This window comes from Patella vulgata, chromosome 6 (genome assembly GCF_932274485.2).
Source record: "Patella vulgata chromosome 6, xgPatVulg1.2, whole genome shotgun sequence".
NCBI classification, from domain to species: Eukaryota; Metazoa; Mollusca; class Gastropoda; family Patellidae; genus Patella; species Patella vulgata.
This window is the reverse complement of record NC_065884.2, coordinates 30300770-30321935: the sequence shown is the minus strand read 5'-3', so window position 1 is coordinate 30321935 and position 21166 is coordinate 30300770. Positions and strand designations below refer to the sequence as shown.

The following is a 21166-nucleotide window of genomic DNA, read 5'->3' as shown; positions in this document are numbered from 1 at the left end:
GAGAGTCCACAACCTTGATATATCATTTTTTACGCTATTTGAGTATGAGGGGCGGCCACTTTGTCTGTCAGTTTTGGGCCGATTTTCACGAAATTCGAACTCAACCATTCTTAGGATGTAACGGTGATATACTAAAATGTTTTTTTAAAACGGATAAAAATTATGACCTCTATAGGGTCCACAAGCTAAAAACTTGATTTTTCGTACAATCAGGGGCCATAATTCAGGAAGTTGCGATCTGATATGCGCAAATATCGAAAGGAACCAAGATCTTTGGGTTATAAACATGCATTTCAAGTTTCATCAATATCGGATCAAAATTGTGACCTCTAGAGTGTTCACAAGCTAAAAATGTGATTTTTCGTACAATCAGAGGCCATAATCCATGAAGTTATGGTCCGATACATGCCAATATCGAAAGGAACCGAGATCTTTGGGAGATAGATCTATATTTCAAGTTTCGTCAAAATCAGATAAAAATTGTGACCTTTAGAGTGTCCAAAAACAATTGTTGAGGTACGGACAGGGGTGAATACAATATGAACGCCTACACCAAGTTTGAATATTCTACCTCAATTCGAAGGAGAGTTTTTGTGTTCCAGAGTCTCGTCTAATCAAATTGCTTATCGTTCACTGCTTATCGCTCTGGGCATATAAAAAACGAAACGACATATAGATCTATCTGTATTTTAATCAGATTGGGGCAGAAAATGGTCATTATCGAAATAAGTCAAGGTATTGATGTAATGAAACTATACACGTTTCATCACTCTCACTTAAGTAGAACTAAAGTTATCGTGTCCCAAAGCATGAACCAATCAAATTGCTTATCTCTGCTTACCCTCAGCAGAAAGTGCACAGACAGAACAAACCCATTTTAAAAATCCCCTGCTTTCTTCGAAAGGCGGGGGACAACTATTATGAATTACATATGAGATTTAATGTCATAGAACTATCTTGAATTATATACTTCATTCATACGATTTAATGTTATATAATTATAACTATCATGAATTATTTACTTCATGAAACAAGAGAAATATCATGAATTACTTACTTTATTTGATATTGTTTTACTTCTTTTTGGTTTGCTTGGTCTATAAGAAAATTGTAATTGATATAAATAACAATAGACCATTCGATTTTTATTAATGTTTTTAGAAAAATCCCCACCACAAATGTCAGCCATCTTGAAAGTGTGATAAATAGGTGAACAAATGATAATTTTATACAGTTGTAAATGACTGAAATGAAACATGCACCCCCAGAAACATATATTGACACCAAACACCACTACTTAATCAAAAAATAAAAACATCGTCCCATTTTCCTGACACAAATGGCAGTTGTCTTTGAAATATGCTAAATAGGTTGTAAATGGCAGAAATGGAATCTGCGTTACTGAAAACATACATACTCTTCAAAAAAAGTAGGGGATATTGAAATGCAAATACCTATGCAGGTTGTGATATGATAAATAGTCATGAACACTTGACATGCTTTGAGAGTATGTTCACAGATGATGAACTGAACCACTGAGCTGCACATGTGACATGCAAATGCGCCATACACGTGGGAGGGGTTTATGTGCTGGTTTATCTATCCATGTTTGCTTTTCTATTGGTTCTTGCATAAGATTTACTGTTTAGCGTATCTTTGCTTTAGTGTGTTACGTTTAATTTGATCGGGAGACGTGTTCGTCGACGTCGACATCACCCAACAACACTGCAAGAATTGGCCGTGGCACTGCAAGAGGAGTGGGTCAGATTGCCCCAAATCATGATTGGACGGTTGATGAGGAGCATGCTACGACGAATTGCTGAATGTCTGAGGAATGGTGGAGCAATTACTCATTATTAAGACAAAAATCAAAAATGTCCATTTTCACTTTTGACGGTGTATCTCTTTGCAAGTGAAATGGGGCAGTCAGATAAGCCACCCATATAAACTGTTTATGTTCATGTTTAGGCAATTGGCCTGTTATTAACATACACTGCTTACACCTCTAATAAAAAAGGTAGTGCATTTCCGCAGTTTTGTATCCCTACTTTTTTTGAAGAGTATATATAGGAGCCACAGTGGGTAAGTGGGTAAGGTGCTGGCTCGCTAGCCTGGTGGTCGCGTATTCGATCCCTGCATTGGCCGACAAAGTTCATCGGGATTTTCTGATGTGGTTTCTCCTTGTCAGTGGTGCAGGACGGAGGGACGAAAAACCGAGGTCCTGTGTCTTCATTAACCCAGTCGGATCAAAACAGTAGGACGTTAAACCCCATTTCATTTCATTTTATATACATGCAACATGTTGTGTCATGGGAAATAACTCTTCAATAATCATGGCCTGTCTTCATTATCCCAGTCGGAGCAGAACAGAAGGACATTAAACCCCATTTCATTTTAATAATCAGGGAATTATCTACCTTTTAGCCTTCAAGGATAAGATTTAATCTTGTTTCAGATCTTCTTATATTTATCAACAACAGTTGTTTTCATAAAGAAATTAAGAATTCTTAAGAATAATATATTTACCTTTTTCTTGGTTTTTGTACAAATACATCAGGTAAGTGTTTTTCATTTGGTACATCATCTGATTCTTCTATATCCTTATTACTGGGTCTATTACTGCTTTGGCCTTCAATAGTAAACATGATAACATACAAGACAGACCAATTAGTAAACCAGACTAGAACAATAACTGGCCCTGGTCCAATAGAATTTTGATTATTCATTGATCATGTGTCAAGGTCCTGGCTGAAAATGGGAATTTTGCAACTAAATTTTTTGGACTGATAAACATGACCAAATTTATAAATATTAAATATAAATCTTACCATCTGTTTTGCGTAGTTCCCTCAATCGTTGTTTATTTCTTCTTCTTTCTATTTCCGCTTTCTGCAATAACTCTTCATCCAACTATAAGTATATAACAAGCCAACAGTTAGTTTAAACTGCTGAACCCTGCATATCCTAAGCAGATAATGCTCATTATCAAACTTAGTCAAGGTATTGATGTTCTGAAACTATCATTGTGTTATAAAGTCTTCGACAATCACATTGCTTATCTCTACGGACCAACCCATTTTAATAGTCCTCTGCTTTCTGTGAAATTCGGAGTACAATTAACCAATAAGGATCAAAATTTTACATATGAATTCCGAGGAGATAATAATACACATGATAGACAATACAACATTTTGAATTTGATATATCATCACACATAACCAAATAAGTCATCTTGTGATTTAAATCTAATAGAAAAGGATGATTAATATATTTTTTATATTATTTAACATAATTTACCAATTCATGTTGTGTTGGTTGCATTTGATATCTAGCTTCCATACCCTCTAATTCTGTCATACTCTCTTCACCAGTGTAATTATCTACATGCAATAAATAAACATTGTAGCAAACACCATATTATTATTCAGGCCATAATAATTAGTTCTCATACAGCTGTGCCTCTAAAAATGGATGCATGATCCATTTTTATTTTGAAACATAAACAAGCGGTTGCCATGCAAGATACGCCTACATTTTGCAAGAGATGGGCAGTTAACAGCTAAAATACGGGGCCATAATCCATGATGTTACGGTTCGACATGCGTCAATATCAAGAGGAACTGAGATCTTTAGGATATAAACATATATTTTAAGTTTAATCAAAATCTGCAAAAAATTGTGATCTCTCGTTTCATGTCTCTTAGTTGATGTCTAATGGTTGAATAAATGTGGCACGGATATTAAGAGTTATTATCATTTATCAATGGTAGCGGAGCGTGGTTGGTGAAAAAACAATTATAGGACATTTGTACAGTTATGCCGATTTTCTTAAGTGGCGACATTTTGGCGACAGTAAATAGTAGTGCGTAAAACGCAAGAGATACTGATAATGGAAGTAGTTGTCTGCAAAAAAAGGCGCGCGTGAAAACTGATAGCTTAAGTGAATGAAGATAAAAGCCCAACAGCGATAAATATGAGTATGAAATTGAATCCTCCTGAATTTACTGATGATAAATTTAATGATGGTAAAGATTGGCTCATTAATTTCCTCAGTACCTCTCAGTTACAAAACATAAAGGAATTTCTAAATTTGGTGGAGGTGAATGTTTGCGATCATTTAAAGGTATTCACTTACCTTGTATCCTTGATGGTCGAAGTGTGACAATTGAAACTGATGTGGTGGACTCTAAAAATGCTGAAACTGGCCAACTTACGACTTGATTTGGAACATGATGAGGCAGAAATATTTGGTAACAAATGCACTCTTGATTTCACTTTAAGTGGACATTATTGCATTCCAATAGTTGGTGACACACGTGTTGAAGAAGTTTATTAAACTCCACTGTCAATTTGCTCATCCATTTAAGCAGCGTTTAAATGCTTTACTTACAGATGCGGGTGTTTGGCGTACAGATTTTTCTTCTGATTTAGATAATCTTTATGATATTTGTCGAACATGTAAATTATATGCAAAAACACCTGCACGTCCCGTTGTTAGTATGCCACTGTCTCAAAACTTCAATGAACGTTTAGCAATGGACCTAAAGATATTAACCACTGGGAAGTTGATACTACACATGGTAGATATGTTTTCCAGACTGACTGTGTCTGTTTTTGTCTCAAGTAAACAAGCCAAAGTAATTGTAGAGAAAGTGCTAAAGAACTGGGTTTCTGTTTTGGGTTTATGGATAGCCTTTTATTTGACAATGTGGCGAGTTCAGTAATGACCTTATGCAGGAGGTAGCCAATATTTTAGGTGTGAAAATTTGTACAACTCACACTGAGAGTCTTTGGTCAAATGGCGTGAATGTAATCATCATGTGACTGAGAGAATGTTGGACATACTTTGTGGAGAGAACCAAAACACAAGTTTGGAAACCCTTTTAGCAAGGGCGAACATGGCTAGAAATCCATTATAAATGTGGAATGGCTTTAGTAGTTTCCAAGGTTTCCAAGGTTGCACCTCAAGTGAAACCCTGCTCAAGCATTTAAATGCACTTGCATATTCCAGACATGCCTTCATAAAGTGTGAGTCTAATGAACGAATTAGACATCCCTTGCGTCACTGAATACGCGCCACTGAAGAACATTTTGATCCAGGACAGATTGTTTTTTACAAACGAGAAGGTCATGAAAAATGGTTAGGCCCAGCCAAGGTTATTTTTCAAGACGGTCAGTTAGTATTTGTTCGTCATGGAGGGGTCTATGTAAGAGTCTCCACAAATCGCCTCATCAAAGATAACAATGAGCTTCACTTCAATAAACCCCATGAAACGATAGGGTCAACAAGTGACACTATCAACACTGTGCCAGATGAAATGCACCATGTTCCCTCTGTTTCAAATGATGTTGAAGGTACCGGTAGTTTAAATAACAGTGTTCCCTTATCGCTAAATTCTTTGAAGAAAAATGACAAAATAAAATATTGAAAATCAGACTGTTGTATTAGCGAAAGCAGAAAAGTCTACCAGTACTTATAAGTATTGGTACAACGTTCAGTTACCCCAGAGAAAATGATACTGAAATTTCAGTGAGATTTCATGAAATAAACAAAAATTTTGGTCTTCTGGAACTTCACTGAAATATTTATATTGAAAATTTCATTGAAATTTCAAAGAAATTACAAAACATGAAAAATGTCATTTTTTCATTGCAAATATTTTAATAACTGCATATAAAGATTTGTAATTTGTGAAAGAGAGCACTTCGAAATTATGGCCTAATAGTGTCAGAAGACGAAATGTTTTTAATTTCCATTAATTGATCACGTTATTTCCTGAAGTAGACAATTTCATTGACGTTTATTTTATTTGTTCATCGCAGTGCGTAATCCATGAACACGTGATAAATAATTAATATTAACTACTTTTTAAAATAATGTCTAAACTTGTGAATGACTCAACATCAAAATTTTTTCTGATCATTGTATTATGATAGAATGGCTATTTTCTCAAACGTAACACACGTGTTTCAATAGCCATATTTGGAAACAAGGTCATCAATTACGGCACCCATTAAGTTCATTTACGGTAAATATTTTTACTATCAATTAATATAATCATGTTTTGAAAATCAACCTCTTTTATTGTGAAAAGAGAGAATAAATCTAAATCATCTTAAATTCAAATTTTGAGGTCATTGCCGATTAGTGTAAACAATGTCAATGACAGAGTTTCCATGAGTGTCGGGTTACAGGCGAGCGGCACTGTTTTTAAAAATTTTGGAATGGAAAACAATGGTTGTAAATTATATGAAACTCTCATGCAAACAAAAGGACCTCGCGCATGCATGTTTCATTACTAAATTGATAAACTGGTGCTGCTATTTAAACAGATTAACAGGCTAATTAACCTAAGTTCTTTTCACCGTTTCGCGAAAGGCTTCGACATTTTTAATCAAATGTTGAAATTCCTGGAAAAATGGCGCGTATTTGGGATAATAGAGTTGTGTTTGTGCACGTTATTTTCTGGATTATATGACCCCCAAAACACCTATCACAGAATGGTTTGGATAAATTTCGATGTAGTTAATTACCAGTGGCTGCCAGGCAGGATACACCCACATTTTCGAGAAATGGATAGAGAACAAGCTAAAAAGGAAGTGATTTTTCCTACAATCAAGGGCCATAATTCAAAAAATTACAATTCGATATGCGCAAATACCGAAAGCAACCAAGATCTTTGGGTTATAAACTTACATTTCAAGTTTTAACAACATCGGATAAAAATTGTAACCTTTATAGGGTCCACACAACCTTGATATACCATATTTTTACGCTATTCGAGAACAACTGCCGGCCATTTTGTCTGTCAGTTTTGGGCCGATTTTCATGAAATTCGAACTCAGCTGTCCTTAGGGCGTAACGGTGATAAAATAATTTGTTTTTTTAAATCGGATAAAAATTATGACCTCTATAGGGTCGACAAGCAAAAAACGTGATTTTTCGTACAATCAGGAAGTTACGGTCTGATATGCGCGAATATCGACAGGAACCAAGATCTTTGGGTTATAAACTTACATTTCAAGCTTCAACAAAATCGGATAAAAATTGTGACCTCTATAGGTTTCACAAGCTAAAAACGTGATTTTTTGTACAAACAGGGGCCATAATCCATGAAGTTTCGATCCGATACACGCCAATATCGAAAGCAGCCGAGATCTTTTGGAGATAAACCTATATTTCAAGTTTCGTCAAAATCGGATAAGAATAAAATTGTGACCTATAGAGGGTCTACAACCTTGATATACCATATTTTTAAACTATTTGAGTACGAGGGGCGGCCATTTTGTCTGTCAGTTTTGGTCCGATTTTTAAGAAATTGAACTCAACCATCCTTAGGTTGTAACGGTGATATATTCAAGCGCTTTTTTAAATCGGATAATAATTATGACCTCTATGGGGTCCACAAGCTAAAAACGTGATTTTTCGAACAATCAGGGCCATAATTCAGGAAGTTACAGTCTGATATGTGCGAATATCAAAATATCGAAAGATATGGGTTATAAAGTTACATTTAATCAATCTTGATAAGTCTTGCTGTAAAACAAGAAAGGGTTTGAGATGATTTAATGATCTCTCAAAGATTGTTACGCAGTTTAGGCGCTTTCACTGAGCACGATCCGTATCCAAATGAATATATTAATTTTCACCATGAGCAACAAAACTTATGAATGTGTGTTCGGCCGGAGGTTACTCGGGGGAACTTGTATGTGCATAAAGTTAGATAATTATATTTGAGCTAAGCCATTCACTGTGAATGATTCACATACTGATAAGTCTAAGACAGACTTTTGAAGATGATTGGCAGCCCATAGATTGATTTCAGAACAGGAGTAATATGAGAGTGTTTTGATGATCTGGTAAGAATTCGAGCTGCGATATTTTCTACAAGTTGATTTTTTTTAATACTGGCACCAGATGTTTCTACTAACAAGCTGTTACAGTGATCAATCCTTGGGAATTCCAAAGAACATATAAGTGTAGCAGCTGCTTCCTGGCTAATAAAATTCCTGGACCAAAGATAACAGTTTCGACAAATTTCACTAGTATGACTGTCCATGCTCAAATTGGACCCCAAGAGGACACCTAACCTCTTCACAGTGTCTCATGATAAAAATATTGCATCTCGTACAACCACGTCATTTGAACTTGTATTTTTCAGATGTGTATTTTGACCACATAAAATACATTCTGATTTACTTAATTCAATTAAATTTAATTTCAACATATTTCTTGTCATCCTATCTTTAATGTCATGTGTACACAATTTGATGTCAGAATAATTAGGGAATGAAACAGTTTTTGAAAGGGAATAACTTGCGATCAGCTGTGTATCATCTGCATAAGAATGTCGTCCTAGAAACCATGATTATTGATTAGTTGTCCCAAATTCTTAGTATACATTACAGAAAGGACAGGTCCATGGACTGATCCTTGTGGAACTCCCGAATCATCTGTACCGGCCCTACACAGAGTTGCTGGAAGGCGGTTGCATGGGGCATTATCAGGCCTAATAATCCAGACAATGAATGATTTTATTGGAAAAATGATGTCAAAAATGAAGTCATTTTCTTCAAGTTCGACCATCAAACTTAATATGAAAGAAATTCGTGCCAGTCATTTTGTCAAAACCAAATATTAATATTAATAGTCCTCAACTTCCATTATTAATAGAATTGTCCTCGGCCCGCGGTGGGTGAGATATAGCATCATGAAATTTATATGTTTTAGCATATAGCAAAAACTACGTCTCAAAATAAATTCCTCATAGCCTCAAATGGTTTCGGAAAAATTTAATAGTCATTTATATTGAAGTAGTACACATAATCATTCATAAAAAAATCATTAAAAAAAAAAAAAAAATCAATAGACAATGTATGGGAAATATTTTAACTCTAAAATGGCCATAGCTGGTTCTCCGTAACTACAAAGTTGGTGACCCTCATATTTCATGTGGGGTATAACGGGTACCCAATGACCAAATCTGCAAAGTTTGGTTAAAATCGCCGGACACCGCTTGTGCCGGGTTTTTTAAATTTTGAATGATTCTCTAACGAACTCATTCTTAAACACTGTGTATAAATTTAAAGTCAATCAGATATTAACTTAAGACAAAGAATTTGAATGAGAAAAGGGATGGATCCTACAATATTTTTAAGTTATATTTTTAAAATTTATTAAAATAAAGCCTTAAAATAGATGGTATCTATAAACAGTCCTACCTTGTTAAAGAATAATACTATTAATCCTATAATTCACTATTGCCAGTTGAGAAATTGGCAAAAATATCATTTTCATCTTCAAATTCAAACGTTTGAAGATAGCTACTCCATGGTGAAGAATAGAAAACAAGGGAAGTAATTGGGAGGTAATTGTGTAATTATTTCCGCTGTAAATGTGCTGTAAGTGTGAGAATGACACCTATGAGCGTATAACAGTGAGTTGACAACCTATTGAGCAAAAGACATAGAAATAATTATGTTTTGACTTTCTTAGAAAATATGAAATTGTAACTTTAAGATAAAGATGTATTTACCTGTGGTTCTTGTAGCATCTTTAATGTGTTTAGATTTTCTAGTTTTCGGTTTAGGTTTGGAACTAGTGGTAAGATCTCCTTCAGATACATAGGTTGCAGTATCTCCGCCTTCAGTTAACACATAAATATCATCTTTTGATATGGAACTACATAAATAAAATAGTCATTATTATTTTACATATAAATTGAGCTAATTTGCAAAACACAGACAAACCAAACCAAACCAAATCTAACTTCTATTAAAAGGATACAGCTGTGTTTAACAATGTGATTTTACACATGAAAAACCTAATAGTAGCAATTTAAAGTATGGTAGTTGCATGTTTTTCATACTTAATCCAGTGAAGTCCATTCTTAAGCATCAATTGATGTAAATGCAGTGTCTGGATAATAAAGGCAGTTATACAAGCTTTATATTAATATGGTTGGTCTATGACGAATGTAATTATAACAACACTCATAATTCATTTATTTTAAAACATAATAGATATAAAGTTTACACTAATCCATTCTTTTGCCAATAACTTTTAAAAGAGCAAATATTTTATAACAAAATTACATGGTAAGATATATTTATATAATACTATTTTCATTGTATAGAGCCTGCGATGAATAGTAAAATATCTCCAGGTCCCTAAATTCAGCCATTCCCCTTTTGTCTAATAAATATGTGTAGCCAGTGCAGGGTAAGTTTCTGCAAGAGAAACATTCATTGTGCATCATCTAGACCTGATCCAGAGATGTGGTACACATGGCAATGCTTAAACTTTATTTAACAATCATTACATATAGGACTAAGACTAGTAATTATTTCCCCTTATTTCATGATGGACGAATGTAGTGAGAGTTATAAATAGACAATTTTTCCCTTAATTTTTTTCTCCCCTCTTCCTGCATTTTTTGGTTGACTTTTTGGTCTAGAATTGGAGAAAAAGGGATCAAATTTGCAATTTCATAGCAGTTTTGGGTAATGCTAATGATATTGCAGTGGAGGGATAGGGGGTGTAAAGTGTCTTTCTGTAGAGCAATCACTGTGTCGGAACTGAGATTTTCACCCCAGTCAACATCAGTTGCTGAAGAAATTTCTATTCCACTATGTTCTATTTTTAATCTCTCACTCAATACCTGATCTTTCCCAAAACTTGGAAACATGTAAACGTTTTGGCTCTCCACAAAAAAGGCAATAAATCAGATTACAATTAGATGCTTTACGCACAATATGTGGCACTGTGAAGGGAACTAGTCATGATTTACTATATAAAGAAGTCGGTATTTTGCCAGGCAGGATACGCCCACATTTTCAAGAGATGGATAAAGAACAAGCTAAAACGAAAGTGATTTTTCCTACAATCAAGGGTCATAATTCAGGAAATTACAATTCGATATGCGCGAATATAGAAAAGAACCAAGATCTTTGGGTTATAAACTTACATTGCAAGTTTCAACAAAATCGGATAAAAATTGTGACCTCTATAGGGTCCACAATCTTCATATACCATAATTTTACGCTATTTGAGAACGAAGGGCGGCCATTTTGTCTGTCAGTTTTGGGCCGATTTTCACAAGTTGTCCTTAGGGTGTAACGGTGACATAATAATACGTTTTTTTAAATCGGATAAAAATTATGACCTCTATAGGGTCCACAAGCTAAAAACGTGATTTTTCGTTCAATCAGGGGCCATAATTCAGGAAGTTAGGTTCCGATATTAACGAATACCGAAAGGAACCGAGATCTTTGAGCATACATTTCAAGTTTAAACCAAATCGGATAAAAATTGTGACCTCTCCAGTGTTCACTAGCTAAAACCGTGATTTTTCGTACAATCAGGGGCCATAATCCATGAAGTTACAGTCCGATACATGCCAATATCGAAAGGAACCAAGATCCTAGGGTGATAAACCTATATTTCAAGTTTCATTGAAATCGGATAAAGATTGTGACCTGTAGACTGTTCACAAACAATTGTTGACGGACGGACGTACGGACGGACAGGGGCGACGACAATATATGTCCACATGAAAATGAGGGCGTATAAAAACCTACTATACTATTTTTGTAAAACTAATCTATTTTATAATTCTTTCTTTCCTTCAACTACACGACTTTGGAACACTCTAGATCTTTCTATACTTAATTCAGATATGTTATTCATTTTTAAACAAAAACTCTCAAAACATGATCACTTGGTACCTTCTTATTACAATATTGGAAAAAGAAAAATTCAAATCATCCATTCAAGACTTCATTTATCAAACAGTGATCTAAATGGACATGCATTTTTAAGACACATATCCGACTCTCCAACCTGCCGATGTGGACACAATTTTGAAGATCCTTATCACTTTCTGCTGATATGTCCCTTATATTCAGATGCACGAAATACAACCATAAAAACATTACCAACAGAATACACCAACAAAAAATGTTTATTGTATGGCTCTATTGTTCAGTTGAACAAAATAAATCAATATTTACTGAGGTGCAAAACTTTTTAGAATCAAGTACAGTGGACTGTGTGACATCCGACCTCTGTATACTCTGGCACTCTGTGAAATCCGACAACATTTTCATGTCCCGATTTATTTCCTTATTATTTCAACCAAAAAATCTTTGAGTAATCCGTACTCTGAATATTCCGAAATACGACATCAATCAGCCGTCCCGTCACATGATTTCCATTGAATCAACACTGTATAATCCGGCCTTCAATCGGTGAGTGTGAAGCCACAAAAGATTAACGAGCAATCACCAATCAATTATCGGCGAGATTAAAACTCGCTCGCGAAGGTTTTTGTTAATTACTTTGATAATTTTATAATCTCTTGTAAGACAGTTGTGACAAATACTCAAGAATACCCACGAATTTTCCCACGAATAATTCAGTCGCAAAAATATTCCTAGCACCTGTTGGAAACATTCGTTGCGCATGCCGATTGAACCTGAATACCTAAATTTGGTCACCCTACGGATCTATCCGATCTTTGTGACGTCAACCTGGACATAGAACGATAGATTATCAATGAACGCGTGACACCAAAGACAAGTGTGCAATCAACTGAAGACGACGAAGAAGATAAATTAACGACAGACTTGACCTATTCAAAATGCCCACACATGTTAAATGAAATAAAATCTTGAATGTACAGAAAGGTTTATCATTTTTAAAGGGAATAAGGTTCTGGGGATTTGAAGCTACATTATAATAATACTTCCAGTTTTGAGAAAACTGAGTATTCCGACAGTCTGCGTAATCCGACATATTGTTACGATCTCGTACGATGTCGGATTTGACAAAGTCCACTGTAATAGATTTTAAGTACTGTAATCGTCATTTATCATTACCATCACTAGATTCTGTTTACATATTTGTACACTTTCAGGCCTTAAACCAAATTTAGTCATTATGTTATATCAAATAACCTTTTTATTTGAAAAAAAAATATTATTGTATACTTTCAGAATTTTAATAATTACTAACACAATATGAACAGTTTCAACTATATACATGTATTAAAATAAGTTAACTAATTGTAATTATATTGTTTTGTTGAAGGGAGAGGGGTGATATAGGCCTAGCCTGTTCCCCAATCCTATTCTTATTGAATAAAATATAGTTTTAAAAAAAAAAAATTCCTGAAGCAAAAAATCTCAACGGTCAACCCCCCTACAAAATTATAATAAGGAGATTGCCAAATGTTGTCCCCATTGTACCTATTAAGATTGGAACCAACAAAATGTTGAGCAAAAAGCTACGGCCTGTGATGTTACAGCCATTTAACATTGAAGTCAATGTGCAAATAATTGCTAGTCCATAAAGTAGCATTATGATCAAAAAAAGTTGCTTAAATCAGTGAACAGTAATTTGATGAAACAATCCAGCAGTGAGGATGAAGTCCCCTGCCGTGATATAAATATATATATAATTAATTGCACATTCATCTCTTTGTAAAGCATTGAGCAAGCAAACTGCTTATCTATCTATACTTAGCCTTGACAGACAATGCCCATGATATTACATACTTTTACACAATTTGTGTACAAAGAGCGGCTATTTTGTCAGGCAGTTTCATTTCGATTTACCCGAAATTTGAATTCAACCTTCATCATGGTGGAATGGTGATATATTTAAACAGTTTTTAAAATCGGAAAACAAATTGTGACCTCTAGAGAATCCACAAGCTAACCAGCAGCTGCCAGGCAGGATATGCCCACATTTTGCCAGAGATGGATAGAGAACAAGCTAAAAACAAACGTGATCTTTTGTACAACCGGGGGCAATAATCAAGAAAGTTATGGTCTGAAATGCACAAATATCAAAAGGGACTGAGATCTTTGGAATACAAAGATATGTTTTAAGTTCCATCAAAATCGGATAAAAATTGTGACCTCCAGAGGGTCCACAACCTTCGTATTACATACTTTTACACAATTTCCGTACAAAGAGCGGCCATTTTGTTGGGCAGTTTCATTTCAATTTTCCCGAAATTCGAATTCAACCTTCATTATGGTGGAATGGTGATATTTTTAATGGTTTTTAAAATCGGAAAACAAATTGTGACCTCTAGAGAATCCACAAGCTAACCAGCGGCTGCCAGAAAGGATACGCCCACATTTTGCAGGAGATGGATAGAGAACAAGCTAAAAACAAACAGGATTTTTTGTACAATCAGGGGCAATAATCCAGAAAGTTATGGTCTGCAATGCGCAAATATCAATTATCAAAAAGGACTGAGATCTTTGGGATATAAAGATATGTTTTAAGTTTCATCAAAATCGGATAAAAATTGTGACCTCTAGAGGGTGCACAACCTTCGTATTACATACTTTTACACAATTTCCGTACAGTTACATTGTACGGGCAGTTTCATTTCAATTTTGCCAAAAACAAATTAACCGTCATTATGGTGGAATGATGATACATTTAAATGGTTTTTAAAATCAGAAAAAATATTGTGACCTTGGAGAATCTGCAACATAAAAATGCGATTTTTCGAACAATCAGGGGCCATAATCCAGGAAGTTACATTCAGATATGTGTGTAACAATGATATATTGACACTAAGGCTGTGCAAAAATATCGATATAATCGATAATCGGTAGAAGTTATTTAGCGATACGATAATCGATATTGAAATTCAAATATCGATTATCGGTATATTTACCTTCTGACGGCAAGTTACGGTCACTTTCACATGACTGAACTTGCCGTAGTCTGGCATTAGCAGACGAATGAATGAATACACAACGTCAATGCAACTATTTCCCCCCTCTGCTTACAAACTGCCACATTTTAAATATATATTATTGTAAAAAACTAAACTTTAAGATTAAATACATTATTTTAATATTTTCGATGTTTTTGTTCTTATTACTAGTTGAAACTAAAATAGGTCACGCACTTTGTGAACAATGACAATCGCACGTGATATATAGTAAAATTAGAATTATCTCCCTTCTTTGTTCTTGGTTGATTTGTAGAGAAATCGTCTGCTTTCACGAAAAAACTAATTGTATTATTAATGATCAACTCCGCTTTTATTACTAAATCATGTCAGATACAGCCCAGGGAAAATATCTATATCTCTCGTAATTTCGTGGAAGAATTCTACTTTGGTTTTCATCTAAATTAACCAATCATAAAAATTCTACTTTGAAAGCCCGTAATTATTTTTTTATTGTCCAATCAATAGACGCCTTCTATTTTATTTTATTCTATTAGTAGTAACACTGTGTGATTGCCAGTCACTTGCAAAGAGAAACCATGTATTGTCTTTGTATTTATCGGAGATAAAAAAAGGATCAAATGAATCAAGAACAGAACTTAGAATAATACTCAAGTTAGTCCTACATTTAGCAACTAATTATTTTACATTAATTGATTTTTTTACGTACATCGGCACAGTATTAGACTAGGATAATAACACTACTGTAACTCGATCAACATAAATAACAGGTCGGTAAAGTTCAGATTTTTCCGAAAAAAGATAATCGATTATTAACAATAATCGCTGACAAATTCTTGCCGATAATCGATATTGAAATTTCATATTGATTCCCAGCCTTAATTGACACATGGTTCTTTTTTTAAATCGGATCAAAATTGTGACATCTAAAGTTTGTACAATCAAGGGCCATAATTCAGGAAGTTACAATCCCATATGCACAAATATCTGTGGGTTATAAACATGTACATCAAGTTTTATCAAAATCGGATCAAAATTGTGACCTCTAGAGGGTCCACAACCTTGATATACCAGATGTTTACACTATTTACGTAGAAGAGGCGGCCATTTTATCCGACAGTTTTGGTCCGATTTTCACGAAATTCGTACTCAACGGTGATATATTCGAACGGATTTTTAAATCAGATAATAATTGTGACCTCTAGAGAGACCACAAGATAAAAACACGATTTTTCATACAATCAGGGGCCATAATTCAGGAAGTTACAAACCGATATAAGCAAATATCGAAAGCAACCAAGATCTTTGGATAATAAACATGCATTTCAAGTTTCGGATCAAAATCGGATCAACATTGTTACTTCTAGAGGGTCCACAACCTTGATATCCCAGATGTTTACACTATTTGCGTAGAGGGGCGGCCACTTTGTCTGGCGGTTTTCATCCGATTTTAACGAAGTTCGTACTCAACCAACAATACGGTTTAACGGTGATATATTCGAACGGATTTTTAAATCAGATAATAATTGTGACCTGTAGTTAGTGTAGAGGGACCACAAGCTAAAAATGCGATTTTTCGTACAATCAGGTGGCATAATTCAGGAAGTTACGGTCCGATATGCGTAAATATTGAAAGGAACCAAGATCTTTAGGTTATAAACATGTATTTCAAGTTTCATCAAAATCGGATCAAAATTGTGAGCTCTAGTGGGTCCACAACCTTCATATACCATATTTTTATACTGTTTGCATACAAGGCGGCCATTTGGTCAGATTTTCATGAAATTCGAACTCAACCGTCATTAAGGTGTAACAGTGATATATTCAAACGTTTTTTTTAAAATCGGAATAAAATTGTGACCTCCATAGGGTCCTCAAGCTAAAAATGTGATTTTTTGTACAATCAGGTGCCATAATTCAGGAAGTTAGGGTCTGATATACGTGAATATCGTAAGACGCTAAACTTACATTTCAAATTTCAACAAAATCAGATAAAAATTGTGACCTCTATAGAGTCCACAAGCTAAAAACGCGATTTTTTGTACAATCAGGGGCCATAATCCATGAAGTTACAGTCTAATAAATGCCAATATCGAAAGGAACCGAGATCTTAGGGAGATAAACCTATGTTTCAATTTTCGTTGAAATCGGTTAAAAATTGTGACCTGTAGAGTGTCCACAAATAATTGTGGACGGATGGACAAACTGGATGGGCAGACGGATGGGAGCGACGACAATATACGTCCACATGAAAACTTGAGCATATAAAAATTATGACCTCTAATTGGACCACAAGCTAAAAACATCGAAAGGAACCAAGATCGTTGGATTATAAAGATGTATTTCAAGTTTCACCAAAATTGGATCACCAGCGGCTGCCTGTCAGGATACGCCCACATTTTCGACAGATAGATAGAGAACAAGCTAAAAAGAAAGTAATATTTCCTAAAATCAAGGGCCATAGTTCATGAAGTTACAATTCGATATGCGCAAATATCACAAGCCAAAAAAGCGATTTTTCGTACAATCAGGGGCCATAATTCAGGAAGTTACAATCCGATATGCGCGAATATAGAAAGGAACCATTATCTTTGGGTTATAAACATGCATTTTAAGTTTCATCAAAATCAGATCAAAATTGTGACCTCTAGAGTGTCCACAAGCTAAAAACGCAATTTTCGTACAATCAGGGGCCATAACCCATGAAGTTACAGTCCGATACATGCCAATATCGAAAGGAACCGAGATCTGAGGGAGATAAACCCATATTTCAAGTTTCGTTGAAATTGAATAAAAATTATCAAAAGGAACTGAGATCTGAGGGAGATAAACCTATATTTCAAGTTTTGTTGAAATCGAATAAAAAAGTGTCCACAAACAAATTGTGGCCGGATGTCCGGATGGATAGACGGACAAAAAGGGGCGACGACAATATACGTCCACATGAAAATGTCGGCGTATAAAAATTGTGACCTCTAGGGGGTCCACAACCTTTATATACCAGTTGTTTACACTATTTGCATATAAGGGGTGGCCATTTTGTCTGGCAGTTTTGGTCTGATTTCTTACGAAATTCAAACTCAACCAACATTACAGTGTAACGGTGATATATTTGAACGTTTTTTAAATCGGATAATAATAGTGACCTCTAGAGGGAGCACAAGCTAAAAACGTGATAGTTCATACAATCAAGTGCCATAATTTAGAGAGTTAAGATTCTACATGCGCGAATATCGAAAGGAGCCAAGATCTTTGGGTTATAAACATGCATTTCAAGTTTAATCAAAATCGAACCAAAATTGTGACATCTAGAGGGGGTCCACAACCTTGATATACCAGATATTTACACTATTTGCATACGAGGGGCGGCCATTTTGTCCGGCAGTTTTGGTCTGATTTTCACAAAATTCGAAATCATCCAACATTACGGTGTAATGGTGATATATTTGTACGTTTTTTTTTAAATCGGATAATAGTTGTGAGCTCTATCTCTTTGGGAGATAGACTATATTTCAAGTTTCGTCAAAATCGGATAAAAATTGTGACATGTAGCTATAGTGTCCACAAACAAATTGTGGACGGACAGACGGCAGTGACGGCATAATACGTCCACATGAAAATGTAAGCGTATAAAAATGATATGCACATCAACATAAACAATAAAAGACATAGACGTACCCTTTTTTGATAGGAATTTTTTTTCTAGGTGAAGGTTTATAATCTGTTTGTGGTACATTTTGATTAGGATTAGGATTAACTTTATATAAACCTCGTTTAGTATTAGATAATATAGCTGGACCAGAATTCTTTTCTACAGGTTCCTCAACATACTCCGCTTGATTATGTATTACTTGGATGTCTAACTCTTCTCTCTCCTATTTTATATTAAATTAAAATACAGGGTTTGGTGAATACTTCTTCAATAGACAAAAGTATCAATAGCTGTGCAAAAGGAATTGTTCAAGCAAAAGATAAACAGTATTCAAATTAACATTTCATAGTTCACTACGATAATGGTAAATGAAATGATGTCTGCATGATTTCAAAATAGTCTTTAGAATTAGAATCCAGGAAAAAAATAATTATCTAAAGGATGATACTTTTTTATTTTTTTTTTTTAAATACAAGCGTCTGTAAGGCAGTATAAGCCCACATTTTGCAAGAGATGGATGGAGAAAAAACAAAACAAAATGTGATTTTTCATACAATCAAGGGTCATAATTCAGGAAGTTATGATCCGATATGGGCGAATTTTGAGAGGAACCAAGAACTTTGGGTCATAAACATATATTTCAGAATTATGACCTCTAGGGGGTCCACAACCTTGATATACCATATTTTTTACACCATTTGAGTACGTGGGGCAGCCATTTTGTTCGGCAGTTTTAGTCTGATTTTCACGAAATTCGATCTCAAGCGTCATTACTGTGTAACTGAGATATATTCAAATGTTTTTTTTTTAAATCAGATAATAATTGAGACCTATAGAGTGTCCACAAGCCAAAAACTTGATTTTTCGTAAATCAGGGGCCATAATCCATGAAGTTATGGTCCGATATATGCCAATATCGAAAAGAACCGAGATCTTTTTGATATAGCACATATTTTAGGTTTCATCAAAATTGAATAAAAAATGTGACCTGTAGAGTGTCCATAAACAAATTGTGGACGGACGGATGGACAGGGGCAATGACGATATAGATCCACATGAGGGGCAGCCATTTTGTCCGGCAGTTTTGTTCCGATTTTCATGAAATTCCAACTCAACAATCATTAAGGTGCAACGGTGATATCTTCAAACGTTTTTTTAAATTGGATAAAAATTGTTACCTCTAGAGGGACCACAAGCTTTCTGTAAGATTCAGGCAAGACACTGAAGTGAACACCTTCAAATTCTCTAACTTTTCAACATATTGTACCTACATTATGTCTCTAAAATACCAAAACATTCATGGGACAGTAAAGGCTTTTGTATATATTTCAATTCAAAAATAATTTTTGTGTCCATTTTATTTTTAACACCCTTTGTAGCCTCATAATGGCTGATGCCCCGGCTTTATATAAACCAGCGGTTGACAGGCAGGATACGCCCACATTTTGCAAGAGATGGATAGAGAACAAGCTAAAAACAAACACGATTTTTTGTACAATCAGGGGCAATAATCCAGAAAATTATGGCCTGAAATGTATCAAAAGGGACTGAGATCTTTGGGATATAAATAATGTTTTAAGTTTCATCAAAATCGGATACAAATTGTGACCTCTAGAGGGTCCACAACCTTCGTATTACACACTTCTACACAATTTGCGTACAAAGAACGACTGTTTTGTCGGGCAGTTTCATTTCGATTTTCCAGAAATCCAAATTCAACCTTCATTACGCTGAAATGGTGATGTATTTAAATGGTTTTTAAAATCGGAAAAAAATTCTGACCTCTAGAAAATCTGCAAGCTAAAAATGCGATTTTTTTAACAATCAGGGTATCCGCGATTAGCAAAAGGAACCAAGATCTTAAGTGGGTAATGGTGATATATTCACATGTTTTTTTTTAAATCAGATAAAAACTGTGACCTCTACAGGGACCACAAGCTAAAAACGTGAGTTTTTGTTCAATCACAGGCCATAATTCAGGAAGTTATGATCGAAAGGAACCAAGATCTTTGGGTTATAAACATACATTTCAAGTTTAAACCAAATCGGATAAAAATTGTGGCCTCTTTTCACAAGCTAAAAACGTCATTTTTCGTACAATCAGGGGCCATTATACATGCCAATATCGAAAGAAACCAAGATCTTAGGGTGATAAACCTATATTTCAAGTTTCATTGAAATCAGATAATAAACCAGCGGCTGCCAGGCAGGATACGCCCACATTTTCGAGAGATGGATAGAGAACAAGCTAAAAAGTGATTTTTTCCGACAATCAAGGGCATATAAAAATTGTGACCTATAGAGTGTTCACAAACAATTGTGGACAGACGGACAGGGGCGATGACAATATATGTCCACATGAAAATATGGGCGATTAAAAATTGTGACCTATAGAGTGTTCACAAACAATTGTGGACAGACGGACAGGGGCGACGACAATATACGTCCACATGAAAATGTAGGTGTATAAAAAAAACCCACTAAAATTAAACCTAAACCATAAAACTATTATTTTTTAAGGAGAAACCTATGGGATATTGACCTACTCCATAAAAAACTAATCTTTTGTAACATATTTTTTACAAAAAAACTTAAGTTTCATCTTGAACTTGACCCTGTGACTAGTGCTAATATCAAGTTAAATTTTACGCATCGATGCATCGGACGCAAACATCGATTCTCGCATCGATGCATATGGAATTTTTTGCCGCCATATTGTTCATCAAAAATTACAGAAATAATATTAGTATTTCTGATAGAAACATAAATTTCCCTAACATTATCATTAGGCCTA

General features: G+C 34.8%; 1 protein-coding gene across 2 annotated transcripts in view; it reads right to left on the bottom strand.

The window, feature by feature from the left end:
- The window catches only part of LOC126825373 (mucin-2), a 116043-nt gene that overhangs the window by 58484 nt on the left and 36393 nt on the right, over positions 1–21166 (bottom strand). For both annotated transcript variants that reach the window (XM_050554970.2, XM_050554971.2), the window contains exons 5-10: positions 18399–18595; positions 9537–9682; positions 3298–3380; positions 2829–2910; positions 2527–2629; positions 1058–1097 (exon numbers count right to left, since the gene is read on the bottom strand). In XM_050554970.2, coding sequence (XP_050410927.1) covers positions 1058–1097; positions 2527–2629; positions 2829–2910; positions 3298–3380; positions 9537–9682; positions 18399–18595 — 651 coding nt within the window. The remainder of the gene's footprint in view (positions 1–1057; positions 1098–2526; positions 2630–2828; positions 2911–3297; positions 3381–9536; positions 9683–18398; positions 18596–21166) is intronic.